Source organism: Bufo gargarizans, chromosome 1, assembly GCF_014858855.1.
Source record: "Bufo gargarizans isolate SCDJY-AF-19 chromosome 1, ASM1485885v1, whole genome shotgun sequence".
Lineage (NCBI taxonomy): Eukaryota > Metazoa > Chordata > Amphibia > Anura > Bufonidae > Bufo > Bufo gargarizans.
Window position 1 is genome coordinate 716,958,208 of NC_058080.1, and position 18,363 is coordinate 716,976,570.

The following is an 18,363-nucleotide window of genomic DNA, read 5'->3' on the forward strand; positions in this document are numbered from 1 at the left end:
ATAAAAAAAAGTACCTGTCAGCAGGTCACGGGTACCTGGGAGCGGCAAACCAAAGCACATAAGGCAGAAATCTCCAACCCGTAGCTCTCCAGCTGTTGTAGACCTACAACTCTCAATATGTCCTGACAGCCTGTGGCTATCAGGACTTGTTGGGAGTTGTAGTTTTCTAACAGGCCAAGTGCCACATGTTGGAAATTACTAATACTAATGGATATATTTTGTAGCAGTAATCTACTCTGATAATGAGACTACTGCATGGTAAATCAATCTGAAATATGTCACAAGTGTAAAACCATCACTTACCACTTGTCACTGGTGGAAAAACTCATCCCCTATTTAAAGGCCATGGACACACACCTTCGGAGCAAATTTTTATGATTGCATTTTATTCTATTGGTCTTATTAAACATGTTTGGCTGTTTTTGAGAAACATGGGCAAAAAAAAAAAAAAAAAAAATCTGTATGTTTGCAGATTATCACTTCTCAGTCCCTTCAGCTGATGGCTCATGTAAAGCCTTGAGGCTATATTACACAGCCCGATGTGGCAGACAACTGTCGGGAGGGAAGTGTTCCCTCCCAGCAATCGCCTGCTCGCTAGCGGAGGAGACAGATGATATTACATGCAGCGATCTCCTCTGAAGCACGGAGGGAGCGATCGCTATCCCATCGCTCGGCCCCATGCTGTACAGTGGTTTGCCGGCAGCAGATCGTTATTAGACACCACGATCTGCCGCCTGCAAACGATAAATTTTTAACATGTCAAAAGATTTGGATTGTCCGATGATCGAGCTTGTTCATCAGGCAATTGTCAGTATTACACTGCCAGATGATCGCTAAAGAGAGCTCGTTAGCGATTATCTGCGGAAAAACTGCCCAGTGTAATACAGGCTTATCCTGACTCTCCTGACCTGATAAACATTCATTATAGCTAAACGTATCAAACTGATCAGAATATGTAATAAGTGTGATGAAGTCAGGAGATCAGAGATAAGGCTTCACATGAAGCGATACTCTACAAACAGACTGATTTTTTTAACCCCTGTATCTCAAAAACAGCCGAACATTTTTAATAAAGGCCAATTGAAAAAATGATTTTGAGCCCAAAATGAGTAGAATGCAATTCATAAAAAAAATGCCCTGAAGGTGTCCATAGCCAAATCTATATCACCGGTTCCAACTATAGCATGGACTAGGATGCTCCTAGGATTTGGGATACAGAAAGAGTATGGGTCCTACACTGATTATGCATTTAGGCCCTCCCTCCTTTCATTAACTATATACATGGGACATCCTGGACTCCATCATAACATGTGTGTTCAGCTTGGCCAAAGGTGAATGGAAGAGGTGGGGAGATAAGTGGATGCCATAAACATCTGATGTCACTTATATTATGAGGAACCACAAGCTAAGGACAAGTGAAAATCCAACTCATTGTACAGTTCCAACTGATCAGTATGAACCAAGTCCAGTTCTTGTTCTGCCCACTGGAAGAAAGTTCCATAGGTCGGAACCGAATGCGTTAGCCCTGTCAGATTATTAGTAATTATCCTCATGTCTATGGACAACACTGCCTGTCCTGTGACCGCGGTGTTTATCATAAGTACCACACAGCGGCACGTACCTCACATAGCAAGATATATAAAGACGTACATGCTGTTACATTCACAGCTTTATTCAGTCAAACGCAAACTTAGATATATACAGTGATATATTTAAAACCTCCCCCTGTTCTGCCAAAATAAAAATATATATCATCATAATTAGGAGAAGGAAAAATAGAAAGAAACCCTAGAACTTAGGACGCTAGGTGGTCGCGGTGTGAGAGCCAGCCATCGCGTCAAACCTTAGCATGACGCCTAGTATTGGGGGAAGGAAGGTCCGAAGAAGACCACACTTTGCAGGGCGCAAGGTTGTACGCCCCCCTCCATGCAGCGGAGATATCCCACAAAGTTCAGTCTGTACCGATTGTCTCAACTCAACCGGAGTCCATAGTGAAAAGCTGTATGTCCTGCGGGTTCCAGTACAGTCCAACAGCGGAGTTGTAAACTAAGGACCAGACATACGGGATGAAGAATTCCTCGGGCTGCTCCTCTTCTACGTACTTGAACTTCAGCTCAGGGAATTTCTACGGGAGAAAAAAGGTAGGTTATTATAAAAGGCAGCATGAGGCCAAGTTCATGAAGACAACCACTTTTACACTTTTCTCGCGAGGGCAGCAGAGCAAAGTTCATGAAGACAACCACTGTTACACTTGGAGACGGCTCCAACATCAGAAACCCCTGGCCACCATCTGTTCTCGTGAGGGTAGCAGAGCCGGCCATCCATACCATAGCCTCCAGTGGCTGTGGTTTTACATGGGTGGCCTGGATCCATCACAGAGGTTTTTTGAAAACGTATTTTTGATTGGGCTGTTAATTATATTCTAACTTCTCCATCAAAGGGGTTTTGTCCTAAAGCCCTTTAAGTCATAGTAGATAGGACATGCACTCTAATTCTTGGGATAGAAGAGGATCCCAGTAGTTAAAACCTCAAGAATATGGATAACCATACCCTGTCAGGAGGCTGCACATGCAGCAGTCCCTGTCTATTAAAAGGGGTTTTAATTATAATTTTTTTATATTGATGGTCTTTCCTGTTTTTATTTTATGATTTAATAAAAAAAAATAAATAATGTAATTCCATTTTCCTGTACAAGATTATGGAGGCGGCCATCTTGTTAACAGCATTTAAAGATGGAAGTGGAAGCAGTGCACAAGCTCCGCCTCCTGTTCAAACAGCTGATCAGCAGGGGGTGCCGCAGATCTGAGATTGATAACCTCTCCTGAAGACAGGCCATCAATATTAAGCCACGACACAACCTCTTTAACTCTCTCTCTCTATTTATATATGTATCTATAATAATAAAATCCCTGTGTGAGTGCGCTGCGTCCGTGTCACCAGTTTTGCACTGGGCATGCGCGGCGTCAAATCAGGACACATCGCTCCACACGGACACAGCGCTACACACAAGTTTCCCTGTAGGGTGCCACCCTATAGGCAGGCCACAGCTCCCCCGCCACGGTCCGCTAGTGCCACAGTTCCCCCGCCGCCGCCTGCTCCTGCCACAGTTCCCCCGCCACCGTCCAGCCAGTGCGCATGCGCCGCCTTCGCCGCACGGGGTGTGGTCTGTGCGGATGGCGTTGATCGGCCGGAGCGTGGTGTGATGATTGCTCTGCGCCCCGGCCAATTATTATAACGGGCATAATGTCTAGTGTATATATATATATATATGTGAAAACTGTGATTGCAATCATGACTGCTGAAAAGCCATGTCTACCAAACAGGCAGTCTTCACATATTATTAAAGTGAGTCTGTCAGCACAGTCTGCCATTATGCACTGCTTACATAGTACTGTAGCATAACTGTCCATGAGTCAAATGGTACTTGCAAGTGCCCAGGGGCGGCATTTGGACTGTAAGTGCCCAGGCAACTCTGCCGTCCTCTCACATAACCCCTCCCCAGCCTCTTGCGTCATACAGTGCACTGGCCGAGATCCCGCTAGCCCACTGTGATGACCATTGTGGGCAGCATCGCTCCATGCAATGCGCATGCGCCGGCAGGATCTCATCCAGTACATGGGATGACGCAAGAGGCTTACAGGGTGGGCCAAGGAGGCTGGGGAGGGGTTATGTGAGAAGACGGCAGAGCTGCCTGGGCACTTACAGCCCAAACGCCGCCCCTGGGCACTTGCGAGTACCATTTGACTCATGTACACTTATGCTACAGTACTATGTAAGCAGTGTATAATGGCAAACTGTGCTGACAGACTCCCTTTAAGCTTATTAGCTGGTGCAAAATGTGCAGGATTTTAGGATTTTTTTTTTCTTTAAATATAGATAGCAACAAGGAATAAAAAAATAAATAAAATAAACCACCAAAAATAAAAACTATGATAACATAAAAACTTTATTTAAACAATGGGTCATTTTCTAATAACACTCCTTTTAAGACTACAGCTCTAGACCCTGTGGGTCACTACAATTCCAAGAATGCATTCTGGAGATCCACAGGTTGAAGCCCACTGCTAGCGACTAGCGTTCTGTTGGGGGCATCTAGAAAAACATGGGCAGCCTGGATTTTATCTGTATGAGCCCTTTGTTTCTTCTAGAGATAGAGAGCATCAGATATGCCTGGTAGCTGCCGATTCTCCTCCTTCTACTGAACCATGCCCATTAGGATGATCAGAAGGTGCCCATCAGTGTGGACAGCTGTTGACCTAATGGTCATTATCACACCAATGAGATACCGGATTTTCCCCTGAACTACAGTGCTTACTACCTTTCTTGATTTTTGGGGTGAGCAAAAATATTTGGTCAATTTTTTCAAAGTTTTTATGGACTTTATTTCCTGTGTTTGCCGGTCCGTTCAGGACCAGTGCGTGTTTTTGTGGAGCTCATCCTGGTTCTGAGAGGTGGGAGAAGTTGCTCCGATCTGAACCCTCTCAGCTGCTGTCATGTAGTCCTCAGCACAACATAAAGTAAAGTACTCGGCTCTTACATTACAGAAACAATGGGGAAAAAGTCATTGAAGTCTGCGAGCCGGGAAATAGTGTGGGGGGGGGAGAAAAATCTTTGTAAGATATGAAAGCCACTGAGTGAATGGAAGAGCGGCGGCAGAACTGGTTAATGTCTGCTCTCATAGATGGCGAATACATGTTTACCACCTACTATACAAACACTACAAGTCATTGAATGGACGGATAATGAAAACTCCCTGTACAGACAATGGCGCTATCATACAAGCGCTGAGTGATTAGTCTCTGCAGAGCACGCCATTGTCTCCTATGGTGCAGCAGACATGAGACCCTCCATTCAGCACAGCGTCACAATGCCATTTCCTCGGGAATCATACATAATGGAGGTTTTTTTTTTCTCCCTTGGACCTTTAAGTTTCCATAATACAGAGGGCTTTCAATGTATCGCCATTAGCCTGAGAAAAGACAATTTACCACTGATTTCCTCTACGCAGGAAATGGATATTATCAGTCCCTCCATCTCCCATGTGTATTCTGACACCGCGATTATCCAATTCTCATAACTGTCCGGGTCACTGCTGTCCAAGACTCTGCAGAAAGATGAACCTACCGTATGGTACCACCAGGCTGATATCAACACTAGCCGGTCAGGTCAATATTACTGCCCATAAGGGGCAGTATTATAGTAGTTATATTCTTGTACATAGGAGGCAGTATTATAGTAGTTATATTCTTGTACATAGGAGGCAGTATTATAGTAGTTATATTCCTGTACATAGGAGGCAGTATTATAGTAGTTATATTCCTGTACATAGGAGGCAGTATTATAGTAGCTATATTCCTGTACATAGGAGGCAGTATTATAGTAGTTATATTCTTGTACATAGGAGTCAGTATTATAGTAGTTATATTCTTGTACATAGGAGTCAGTATTATAGTAGTTATATTCTTATACATAGGAGCAGTATTATAGTAGTTATATTCCTGTACATAGGAGCAGTATTATAGTAATTATATTCTTGTACATAGGAGGCAGTATTATAGTAGGTATATTCTTGTACATAGGAGTCAGTATTATAGTAGTTATATTCTTATACATAGGAGCAGTATTATAGTAGTTATATTCCTGTACATAGGAGCAGTATTATAGTAATTATATTCTTGTACATAGGAGCAGTATTATAGTAGGTATATTCTTGTACATAGGAGTCAGTATTATAGTAGTTATATTCTTATACATAGGAGCAGTATTATAGTAGTTATATTCCTGTACATAGGAGCAGTATTATACTAGTTATATTCTTGTACATAGGAGGCAGTATTATAGTAGTTATATTCTTGTACATAAGAGCAGTATTATAGTAGTTATATTCCTGTACATAGGAGCAGTATTATACTAGTTATATTCTTGTACATAGGAGGCAGTATTATAGTAGGTATATTCTTGTACATAGGAATCAGTATTATAGTAGGTATATTCTTGTACATAGGAATCAGTATTATAGTAGTTATATTCTTGTACATAGGAGTCAGTATTATAGTAGTTATATTCCTGTACATAGGAGCAGTATTATAGTAATTATATTCTTGTACATAGGAGGCAGTATTATAGTAGGTATATTCTTGTACATAGGAGTCAGTATTATAGTAGTTATATTCTTATACATAGGAGCAGTATTATAGTAGTTATATTCTTGTACATAGGAGGCAGTATTATAGTAGTTATATTCTTGTACATAGGAGTCAGTATTATAGTAGTTATATTCTTATACATAGGAGCAGTATTATAGTAGTTATATTCCTGTACATAGGAGCAGTATTATACTAGTTATATTCTTGTACATAGGAGGCAGTATTATAGTAGTTATATTCTTGTACATAAGAGCAGTATTATAGTAGTTATATTCCTGTACATAGGAGCAGTATTATACTAGTTATATTCTTGTACATAGGAGGCAGTATTATAGTAGGTATATTCTTGTACATAGGAATCAGTATTATAGTAGGTATATTCTTGTACATAGGAATCAGTATTATAGTAGTTATATTCTTGTACATAGGAGTCAGTATTATAGTAGTTATATTCTTGTACATTGAAGGCAGTATTATAGTAGTTATATTCTTGTACATTGGAGGCAGTATTATAGTAGGTATATTCTTGTACATTGAAGGCAGTACTACAGTAGTAAATTGCAACTTCTTAGAAGTTTGTTCCAAATTTCTGTATTTCTAAACAAATGTCTTTGAATGCACAAACAACCCTTCTGATACAGGACACAGTTTCTAAATCAACTGCTTTCTTCCAGGCATGTCTTCTGCCCCCCCCCCCCCCCCCCGTCATCCACATTCAGAAACATGAGAATAGTTATGTACGTCTACCATAAAATATCAGCGTTGCATGTAAGTTTTACAGAACGGTCAGGATGTCACTGTCCGTGAAATCAAAGACAAAGCCGTTATTTAGTGCCAGAACTGACAGCGCAGCCTGGAAACCGTTTGTCAACTTGATGACGGCCGGTGATGTTGATGTAGCACAGTTAAGAGGTATGGTTACAAAGTCCTACTGATGTGGACTCGTTCGTGGCCAAGATTTAAGCTCACCTCATGCTCGCTGTCAAAAGGTAAAACTTAATAACTTTTGATCACAGGCAGATTTGAAGGAGCAGTTACAGAATGAAAAGGCTCTTTTAACCCTGTGCCAATCCGCTAAGCTGGACCCTGTAACCTGCCGCTCTACAACCTCACGAAGCTCCGCCAGCAGTTTGAAGTGGTCGGTGAGTGAAGGGCGACTCTGTCCATCTCTTTATAAAAGACGACAAGTGAGGTGATGAGGGGCTGGAGGTAGAGCATGCACGGCTATGGAGATGGATGGAGCTCGTTATGAATGTGCACTTAATTGCTGAATATCATCCCTGATGTAACCACTGACATCTAATGATGGCTATTTGAGGGTGCGATGACTGAAAGCTTCAATGTTGGCTTCGCAATTCTCCCAATTTTTCTGATATAATCTATCAGTTAAGGTGAATACCTTGGAGGATACTTTTATTTATGACGAGAACTTCTTCTTCGGGTAGGTTCACATCTGCTGCAGGTAAATCCAGAAGTCTGTTCCGGCAGAGGAGCACACTACTAGACCCCAGCCGGCACAGATGGGCACCACTGGGCACAGATGGATCCCCGTTGGCAGAAGGGCTTTAGAGAAGAGGAGGATCTGGCATAGTGAAATGCAACATGCTCGAACCTTCATTCCCCAATTCCCCTGCCACTGTGGGGAGTCTGGACACTTCCATTCGCATAAGGCTACATTCTCATCTATGTCAGAAGCGCCATTTAGGGCTTCCGTTATGGAGTCCGTCAAAAATAGCCAACAGAAAAGTTCTACAGGACTTTTTTCCTCAGCTAAAAAATAACTTTCTCCATAAAAGGAAACCTAATAGATCCCATTATAGTCAAAGGGGTCTGTTAGGCTCCATTTCAGTCGGTTATCTGTCGATTCCGGCACTTCCGTTATTTTGGTTCTTCCGATCCTTTAACGAAGCAGAAGAACGGAAATCATAAGGTTCATCCAACATTCGTTATATGATCTGCTTTAGCCCGAATTTCACATCTCCCAGGAATTTCCTGGTGGTTTATGTCCTGTACATAAGATTCGTATGCATCAGAACCATGAGATGAATTTCTATTTCTAATCAATGAGGTCCCTGTTGTTTTCTTCTCATTATTCTCTGTATGGTAATTATCTGTGAGGTTTGCGGTGACTTAGGGTCTTTCCTTCTCTGAATCAATGGGGGCGTCCCAGAGACTGTTCATAGTAAAATGGCATCTCCTAGTGGCATGCCACAACAGGCTATGATTAGAACACCCCTTTAAAGGGGGCTCCTGAACGTGTGCCGCCCATACGTTGGGGACTGCAAATTGCGCAAAATCCGTGTGATTCAACTGGTATGTGTCCGCACCACAAATAGAGCATGTTTTATTTTTTTTACAGTGCATAGGCACAGTCCGTAATGCCACTGAAGCACTCCATTGTGCTTCCGTGGCCTTGTGCTCTGTATCTTCCAGATTGCGGACCCATTCAAGTGAACGTGTCCGCATCTGTGATACGGTGCGCACACAGCCAGTGCCTGTATATGGCGGGCCTGTTTTGCGAGCCACAATACGGGACACGGCTGGCACATGTTTGGGTGCATGAGCCCTTAATACTGATGACCTACTCAGCCCCATAGAAGTGAATGGGGCTGAGCGCAATACCAAACACAGCCGCTATACAATGTACGGCGCTGTGCTTGGTAAGCACGGAGAAAACCGCGGCGCTCACAGGAATGCCACTGCCTTCTCCAAACAGCTGATCGTGGGGTCCCGGGTGTCAGACCCCCACCGATCACTAGTAAAATAAATTCTGGAAAACCCTTTTAAATACCCAAGTAAGCTGGGACGGAACAGGTGGCTCCAAAGTGGTTAAACAAAGGAGACAGTGTGGTGGATGGTGTGACCTGTAGATGATCCTACTCCCTATCATCCGGGATGGCTACCACTCATGTGAGCCTGATGTCAGGCACTGAACAAGCCATGAGAACCGGCCTGGTGTCTGCTCCTAATTGTTGCTTGAGTCAACAGGGGCAGAGATAAAAAGCCTCATTGCTGTAATTGCCGGGGGAGATAATACATGACCCGGTTCATTATTTATAAGGATGTGGCTAGGCCTAATAATAAACTGCCACTCTGCAACATGATTACAACAGGGATGACAAGGTTTGTGAAGCTGACCGTGGCATTAATAATGGAGGGGAACCTTATCTTGCGGGAGCTCAGTGTCACTTGGCCGGCTGTCTGTTGCTCTTGGAATTTCGAAATATCCGACGTCTCCCCCCCCCCTATTTGCTATCTCATGATTTTGACTCTTGGCCTACCAATTATTCATCAGCTTTTATTTTTTTACTTTCAAGGGAATGTGTCACCTATTATGTTTTTGTTCCAATTAAAACCATAAAGTGACAGATATCCTTTATTTATTTTTTATTCTACTTTCTATGCAAGATTATGGTGGGATTTTCTATGGGAGAGTTGCCTAGACATGCTCTGTGACCTGTGCGGTGGTCATTGCGCGGGGAGGGGGAGGAGGACAGCTGTGTCCATCACCTATTGTGAATGTTGGATGCTGTGTTGTCTGTATATATAATTTATCTGTCATTTACTATTATTATTATTAATAATATTATTATTAATATAAAAACACAACAAACAAGAAACTATTAACAGACTGGTACAGCGGGGTAGAGGACCCTGCCCGCAAGAGCTTACAATCTATAAGGGAAGAGTAGAACACCGTAAGTGAGGGGGTCATTGTAATCCTGCCTGCAGTAATAATGAGATGACTGCTGAGAATTCATCTGTACAGATCAGGAGGTCTTGACATAGGCTCAATGGCCAGAGGGAAAACTGCAAGGTTTTAGGATTTATTTTTTAAATATAAGTCACATGAAAAAGAAAGAAAGAAAAAAAAAAAGTTCAAGATTACACATTCCCTTTAAATAATAGTCTAGAGATAGAAAGTGCCACCTGCCTTTCAAGTACCTATAGGTCCTAATTGATTTATAACTCTCATATAATAGGAAACAAGATAATGTTACTTTTTCACTAATTCCATCTAAAACAATCCTGTGCATCACGGAGAGGCAGTTTTATTGGAGAGGGGGCCCTAAGGATAGTCTACAAATGTTTTGAAAAGCCCCTGTAAAGGATAATAAAGCAAGTGCGGTCGCTTAGTGACGAGATTACGTGCGGTACACATTGTGAGAACGGCCGGCCTTGAGCTTGCGTTATACAACTTGCGTGTTGATGGCGTCTTTCTCCCTTCTGAGCCGGATCACTATATGCTTTTTCGCTTTTACAACCCAGAGACAGTGAGAGAGGAAAAGAAAGAAAGAAAAAAAAAAACGGCGCACAATATGCAGACGGCAGAACATTGCGTGAGCTAAAAGCAGAAGTGCTAGTCGGTGGTTTGGATAGAGGTGCAAAAACGAGACAGTCCAAATACATTGCAGACTGTCTGCCGTTCCAATCACGTGACTTTATCAAAAGCCACAGGAAGTTCTTGGAACAGATGTAAGACTAGATATGTAAGAAAGAACCTACCGCAAACACTTCTACGGGCTCTTTCCTCTCTCACCAGCGACTAGATTGCTAAATCACATAAGCAAATACTGATTTTCTAGCAGTTTTACAACCCAGTAACGCAATAATTTCCTGCACTTCGCTACAGAAGCCATGCACGGTATAACAGCCATGTTCGGTCTTGCTGTTGTGGAACTACTACTCCTATAAAGCCCTCTGGTATAGAGAATGCAGCCCTTCAGTGGTGTGTTATACATAGCTTCACCCCCTGCTGGTTACCCGGTGCCAAGGGATTGCACACCAGAGCCCGGCAGCGGAGACATGAAGGCTCTCGGGGGTTTAAGTGAAACCTCACATTACCAGAGTGCATATTTTCTCTATTACTGTCCTGCGTCTGGCTCCAGAGCACCTACTCACCGTGACTGTCCTCTCTTCCTGTTTCATTTCTCTATCTCATCTGTCTTGTTCCTGTATCATGCTACGAAAACAAGAGTCACCGGCTGTACAAGGGAAGGCCAAAGGGACACTCTAGGGGTTCGTGACACTTAATATCAGTGACACTGAGGGATGCGCTGTGACCCTCGCCCAAACTCCAGGAGGCCCTCCTCTGTCCCCAACACCGAAAAAATAGATATAAGTGATATGTTTATATATGTGTATAACTGATGCCAAAGATGCCGACCTAGAAGCAGAACATGCACTACATAAGGTTATCCACTAATATACCAAACAGTATCAATAAGATCCTGCTGCTGCAGACGTGGCGTCAATAAGATCCTGCAGCTGCAGAAGTGGGTGGCGTGAATAAGATCCTGCAGAAGTGGCGTTAAGATCCTGCAGAAGCAATGTCAATAAGATCCTGCTGCTGCAGAAGTGGTGTTAAGATCCTGCAGAAGCAATGTCAATAAGATCCTGCTGCTGCAGAAGTGGCGTTAAGATCCTGCAGAAGCAATGTCAATAAGATCCTGCTGCTGCAGAAGTGGTGTTAAGATCCTGCAGCTGCATAAGTGGCGTCAATAAGATCCTGCAGAAGTGGCGCTAAGATCCTGCAGAAGCAATGTCAATAAGATCCTGCAGCTGCAGAAGTGGCGTTAGGATCCTGCAGACGCGATGGCAATAAGATCCAGCAGTTGCAGAAGAAGTGTCTATATGATCCGGCAGCTGCAGAAGGATGGTCAATACGATCTTGCAGCTACAGAAGTGGTATCAAGAAGAACCAGCGTAGTGTCAATAGGATCCTACAGCTGCAGAAGTGGTGTCACTAAGATCCTGCAGCAGAAGCAGTGTCAAGAGGATCTTGCAGCTGCAGAGGTTGAGTCAATAAGACCCTGCAGCTGCAGAAGCGTTGTCAAGAAGAACATGCAGCTGCAGAAGAGATGTTAAGAAGACCCTGCATCTGCAGCAGTGGTGTCAATATAATCCTGGAGCCTCAGAAGCAATGTCAAAAAGATCTTGCAGATGCAGCAGAAGTTGAGTCAATAAGATCCTGTAGCTGCAGAAGTGGCATTAATAAGATCTTGCAGCTGCAGAAGTGGCGTCAATAAGATCCTGTAGCTGCAGAAGTGGCATTAATAAGATCTTGCAGCTGCAGAAGCGGTGTCCACGTAACCTTGCAGCTGTAGATGTTGTGTTAATACGATCCTGCAGCAGCAAACATTTTGTCAATCGGATCCTGCAGCTGCGGAAGTGGCGCCAATAAGATCCTGTAGCTGCAGAAGTGGCATTAATAAGATCTTGCAGCTGCAGAAGCGGTGTCCACCTAACCTTGCAGCTGTAGATGTTGTGTTAATACGATCCTGCAGCTGCAGAAGTGGCGCCAATAAGATCCTGTAGCTGCAAAAGTATTTTTGTGATATGTAATACACACAATGTGTGTGGCTCCCATATGTTAACCCAGATCAGACTTCAACATTAAATGCACTCTGTCTCTAATGGCAGACGGTATGAACATGTCTACAACTTCTAAGTCTTCTCTGCTACCTTTTCAGAGCCTGGAGCAAATGATGTATCATGTTACCTTTCATAATTAGTCATTATGAAGCCATTGTTGGATTGCTCCATCTAAAATAAAAAATGAATCAACACTGAACATAATCTTTAATAAAATCAAGCATTTTGTGTATACAGCACATGTGCCGACCTATATAGCCCCATGGATAGCCTACAAACAACTCTGTGCAGTCTGACCCTGTAGTCAGGTGTTACTCCGCTCCCTTTTCTACACACAGTATCGAAGAGGAAGACGGAAGAGATCCAGAGCTTTTGCATAAAGGCTATTTTCCAAATTTTTATTTTAGATGCATAAAATCAACGAGATCTTTTGACACCGCACAAATATTCACTACCACTATATCTGGCCACGGAGATAAGCAGCCACCATTTACCCTTGGCACTGCTGATCTCCGGGGTAGAAATTGAAACAAACCGGAACGCAAACTGTTAGATTCCTCCTTCCCTAAACTGCTGGCACCATCTGTCTGGCTCCAGAGTCACATCATTGTTGTGGGTGTTTGTCGAAAAAAATGGTGGGTCCTGCCAAAAAGAAAACTCTATTGTCTGTGGCCAATTAAGATAAACGCTCCAAATGACTGCATCAAGCAAACCATCCATGGGTCAACTGGAGAAGAGAGTCATGAAAAACAACACCGATTCTAGGAAGAGAGAGAATTATGCAACTTGGCCAAATGGAGACAGACAGTAAGTTCCGCAACAAACGAAAACCCCAAAATGCGTAATACATCTCTATGGGATGTGGTATTGTAACGTGGTGTTTACGGGAATGTTTACATGTCATTTATTGCATCACTTTATTATTCATAGAATCGAAAGAGGAGTCTGTCCTGACAGTGACCCATACCCTGATCTTATAGTCTAGGACAACTTCCCTATTTCTATATGTGTCTATGGTGCATTGCAAAACAAACCAGTATGCCATGTGCAACTACTCATACGGTACGTAGAGCGGTGACCAGACATGCATGATGCACTATAAGGATCCAGCATGTACTGTGTCTTCGGGATATACAGTATATTTTAATTCCAACTCTGTTGGTTACAATGGAAGCAACTGTAGAATAGCTGATCGGCAGGGGTGCAGGGTGTCGGACCCTGCTGATCAGATATGGATGGTCCATTCTTAGGATAAGCCATCAATATAAAAATTCTGGACAATCCCTCTAAATCAGGATTAGTCTGAGATAAGTAATGCAACTCCTTCCTCGAATCAAGTCTCCCCAGCAATCAGCTCATCGCCCCCAGTCTGGCTTCTCCAGTGACACATGCCCTGACTATGCCAGGGATGTTGTGCCCCATACACTTAGGGCTCATTCAGACGACAATGTGTGTTTTGCGGTCCGTAAATTGCGGAGCCGCAAAACACGGATACTGGCTGTGTGCATTCTGCGGAACGCCCACGACCAGCCCTATGATAGAAATGCCTATTCTTGTCTGCAATTGCGGGGCCGCGGAACAGAAGTTCGGATGCCGACAGCACACAGTGTGCTGTATGCATCTTTTGCGGACACAAATATAGTCGTGTGAATGAGCCCTTAGGCACAATCTTCAGCAGCCGCTGCCACCCAGAAGCCATAAGATTATATCATGCTTGGTGATGAATCAGAAAAATACTTGTATCTTGAAGAGAAGCAGCGAAAATCTCCGGGGCCGGTCCTAATACAAATATAATGAGACAGAGGATGAATAGATGCCATGGGAGCGCGGCTGCACGATAATAATGGACAGTCAGACCTTAAAAAGTCGTTTCTTGGCTTTGTTTGGACATTTGTAACCCCGGCCAGACTTGTAAATATAGAAAATAGGGAAAAAATGATAACAATTGCTTAAAAACAGAGACAGACTTTCTGTCACCAGACTTTAACTGTGCGATCAGAGCAGGCCGGGAAGCGGACCCTTATCTGTCTGAGTTCAGGACATGCTGACTAATACCCCCTATTCAGGCTGCAGACCTCTGGCTCCACAATCTATATGCCCTGGAAAGGCTGCGTGATAACTTACAAGCTCCCATTCAGTCCTAATGCGAGGCCAGCATACACAGCACTTCTGCCTGCAGATATGGATGATAACCAGCAGGACGGAACGTAATGTCCGCCACATGGGGAGAGGGCACGAATCCCACCACTCACAGACCATGCTCGAGAGCTTATTTGTTCATTCCTTGCATTTAAAAAATAATCAAAATTCAAAAATATTTTACAGTGACATTAGATTTTTGAAAGATAAGGGGTCCAGATCCAAAAGTTATTTTCCTCTTCGTCTCTCACTTCTTGCATATATACATATATACTTTGTGCCTTATGAAGTCAATCATTCTCCTGGTAGTGATTTATCTAAGGTCTGCAGACCTTGAGTCCAAGACCACATAAGGTGACTTGGACACTCTCTGAATGTTTGGGCATCCATTTGGCAAATGAGATGTGGCTAAATGTAAAGTTCTGCATCTTGGTAGTAATATTCTCTGTGCATCATATGTAGTAGGCTAGGTAACACTGGGAGAGGCATGAACTTGTAGAGAAGGACTTGGGTGTCCTTGTAGATCATAGATTAAGTAACATACAATGTCAATCAGCTGCTTCTAAAGGCTAACTGGATATTATCATGTATTAAACGAGGCATGGACACGCAGGACAGGGATGTACTATTGCCACTTTACAAAGCGTTGGTGCGTCCTCATCTGGAATATGCAGTTCAGTTCTGGGCACCAGTCAATAGAAAGGATGCCCTGGAGCTGGAAAAAGTACAGAGGAGAGCGACTAAACTTATAAAGGACATGGAGGGTCTTAGTTATGAAGAAAAGGCATCTCACCCATCTCCACCATTAAAAGGTCCTGACTCATCAATCCAACCTCTGATGCCCATTAGATATCACCACCTGCCTCCCCCCCCCCCAACCTTGTTCTTCTCCATCACACAGCTATAATCAATGGCTCCAGGCTATTTGCATTGTCTATTGGAGACTGAGCTAGTCTTAAAACCACTTCCTGTCTCTTCAGAGGCTCATGATTCTGTTACTTCCCCCATACTTTAAACTGCAGCTCTGCTTTTACAGAGCACATGTCCTTCAAAATCTTACCAGGACATGAGTGCATGGAGAACAAATTTTTATTACAGGAAGGACAGAATGATCATAATCTACAAGAAACTAAAGCAACAATAAGGGGTAATGAAAAATCAAAAGTGTTGGCTATAGGTATACAGAAGGAAATGAACTTCGGGAGAGGGGTGGGGGCATATATTATTATTCTGCTTTGCCATCTGTGTTTTTATTACATTTTCTTTTCTTCTAATTTTTCTTAAATGTGAGAGTCCCACATGTCTCATTGTGCCGTGCTTGGGCGGGTCAGGCCTGCTCTTGACCCATGTGGTATCATACATACCGCTGCCATAAACCAATAGAGAAACAGGAAAGAACTTGTACAAGAAGTGCACTGGAAAGTTTAAAAGACAAAAATAAAAAGGCAGCTACTCGCAGGGGGAAGTATTCCTGGTAATCACTGCTCCACTTAGTCTACAGAACCTTAATAACCTTTACGGTTGCAGATGTAACGAGAACTTGTTCTGTCTTCATTAGGAGACAGACAATCTGTCTTGCAAACGGCTCCGAGAGTTCATCCTACAGGCAACGTGTACTGTGCCGCCACATCCACCTCAGCACTCACAAGACTCAGAGGGGTGGGATGTTCCTATACTACACTGCGGGTTAGCACCAGGGTATGAATGGAAACATCTGTAGAGGAGCCGGACAGGATTCAGCATTTGCTGGGGTGGTCAAATCACATGAAGCTTAGCTTAGTTTTTTTTTTCTCATGCAGGGCTCCAGATCCTTTCACATAGCCATTGTGTAAATGATTAAATTCTAATAGCCTGTGACCACCACTAGGGGGAACTCAGGAGCTTACCGAAGACAGATTTGCACAGCTACCATGGAATTAAATGTAAACTCCCTGTAAATATTATCATTTAGCTATGTGGTTGGTCAGGTAAAAAGTCGACCAAGGCTCTGATACAGAAAGTGCAGCTCTAACCCTGTATCTGCAGAGGCAGATACAGGGCGGTCCATTTGATAAGAGAATCATATAAAGCATAAAGCCACTTCCCTAAAAATGGAGTGGCTTTGGACACCATATGGATGACAGTAAATGGGATGTTACAACGGGAAGTGCAATACAACCATTATAAACAAGCCTTAAAGGGATATTCTGTTTGTTAAAACGTATCCCTTAACCACAGGATAGAGGATAACTATTAGTTTGGGGGGCCTACCGCTGGGACCTCCACAGATCATGAGAACAGGGAGCCCTTGGGGGCCCCAGAAAGAAACAGAGCGTCAGGTCTCGCTCCATTCATCTGTACAGGAGTTCCAGAGACAGCCAAATACAGCGCTTATCTATACATCTCCCATACAGATGAAGGAGATGGCCGTTCACATGCCCCAACTGTCGCTCCATTCATTTTGGGGGCTCCAAGGCATACAGGGTCCCAATTCTCGGTGGGGGTCCTATCAGTGGATAGGAGATAACTCAACAACTGGAAATACCCCTAGAGGGCTTGTCCCATCCTGACAACCGCTTTACCAGCACATATGGAAAGTATACATTGGGGATCCCGGCTTGGGACCTGCGTTTTATGAGCCAGCAGTTCTTGCTCTGTCGAATGTACCTGTGCATGTAATACCACACTTTTCCTGGAGTGGCCACTGCAGGGGACATGAGCAGCCAGCAGACACTCCCGCCAGCAAGACCCGCCATTTGTCAGGGGAGTTGAACCAGCAGGTCTCGCTCTGAAGGAGTAGTTTGTAATAAGACAATCCCTTTCAATGTAGTTGCTACGAAAGATTAATTGACATTGTGAAATAAGAGAGATCCCCTGGCCATAAGCCTTGTGTGACAAATCTGACTGGGGTACGGGGAATTTTGTCAATGGGCCAAAATTTCCTCAAATTTGAAAACAACAACACAAAAAAACATGTTATTTGGCTGCTCCTTAAACTCCCTTCTTCAGATATTTCCTCAGGTTTTCCATGTAATAACTTCAAACAGTAAATGGAGCGTGCCAGCAGGCAGACGAGAAGTATGTGAAAATCGCTCAAGAAAAGCAAGAAAACCAAATAAATCAAAGTTCTCAAAGCCAAGGACAACTAAAACATGATAATTAGTGATCTCTCTATTCACCACCATCTCTAAATATAAACCGTTTTGTATCCCTCTCTTTACCCCATGACATGGGGTTCCTAAGAATCGCCACTTTCTGAGAAGGCAATTCCTGTGGCCCCCCCCCCCCACCGACTTCAAATGTGATTTCACTACCACAAGGGTAATCCCTCACCATGCTCATGGTCCCTCATATCAACCAGTACATTACAATCTTCCTAGAGCTGGGAGAGGAAGACTATGGTCTTCTACAATGGTAGGACAAGGCATTAAAAGCTCCGTGCCTCTATGATTCCTACTTTATGTCAGGGAAATTCAAATATAAACATGGATGTGTATATGTCCTGAGGATATGTAATCAATATCAGATAGGTGGGCTTCAGACACCCAATAACTGAGGATATGTCATCAATAACAGAGGTAGGGTTCACACCCAGTACTCAAGGGTAGGTCATCAATATCAGGGGTGGGTTCAGACACCCAATACTCAAGGTAATGTCATCAATATCAGATAGGATGGGGTTCAGACACCCAATAACTGAGGATATGTCATCAATAAAGGTGGG

At 43.4% G+C, this 18,363-nt stretch overlaps 1 protein-coding gene across 1 annotated transcript in view; it reads right to left on the reverse strand.

Moving 5' to 3' along the window:
• Positions 1–1,651: 1,651 nt before the first annotated feature.
• Positions 1,652–18,363, reverse strand: part of LOC122929971 (dymeclin) — a 231,439-nt gene continuing 214,727 nt past the window's right edge. Inside the window, exon 14 of the mRNA XM_044283443.1 lies at positions 1,652–2,125. Coding sequence (XP_044139378.1) covers positions 1,976–2,125 — 150 coding nt within the window. The 3' untranslated portion in view covers positions 1,652–1,975. The remainder of the gene's footprint in view (positions 2,126–18,363) is intronic.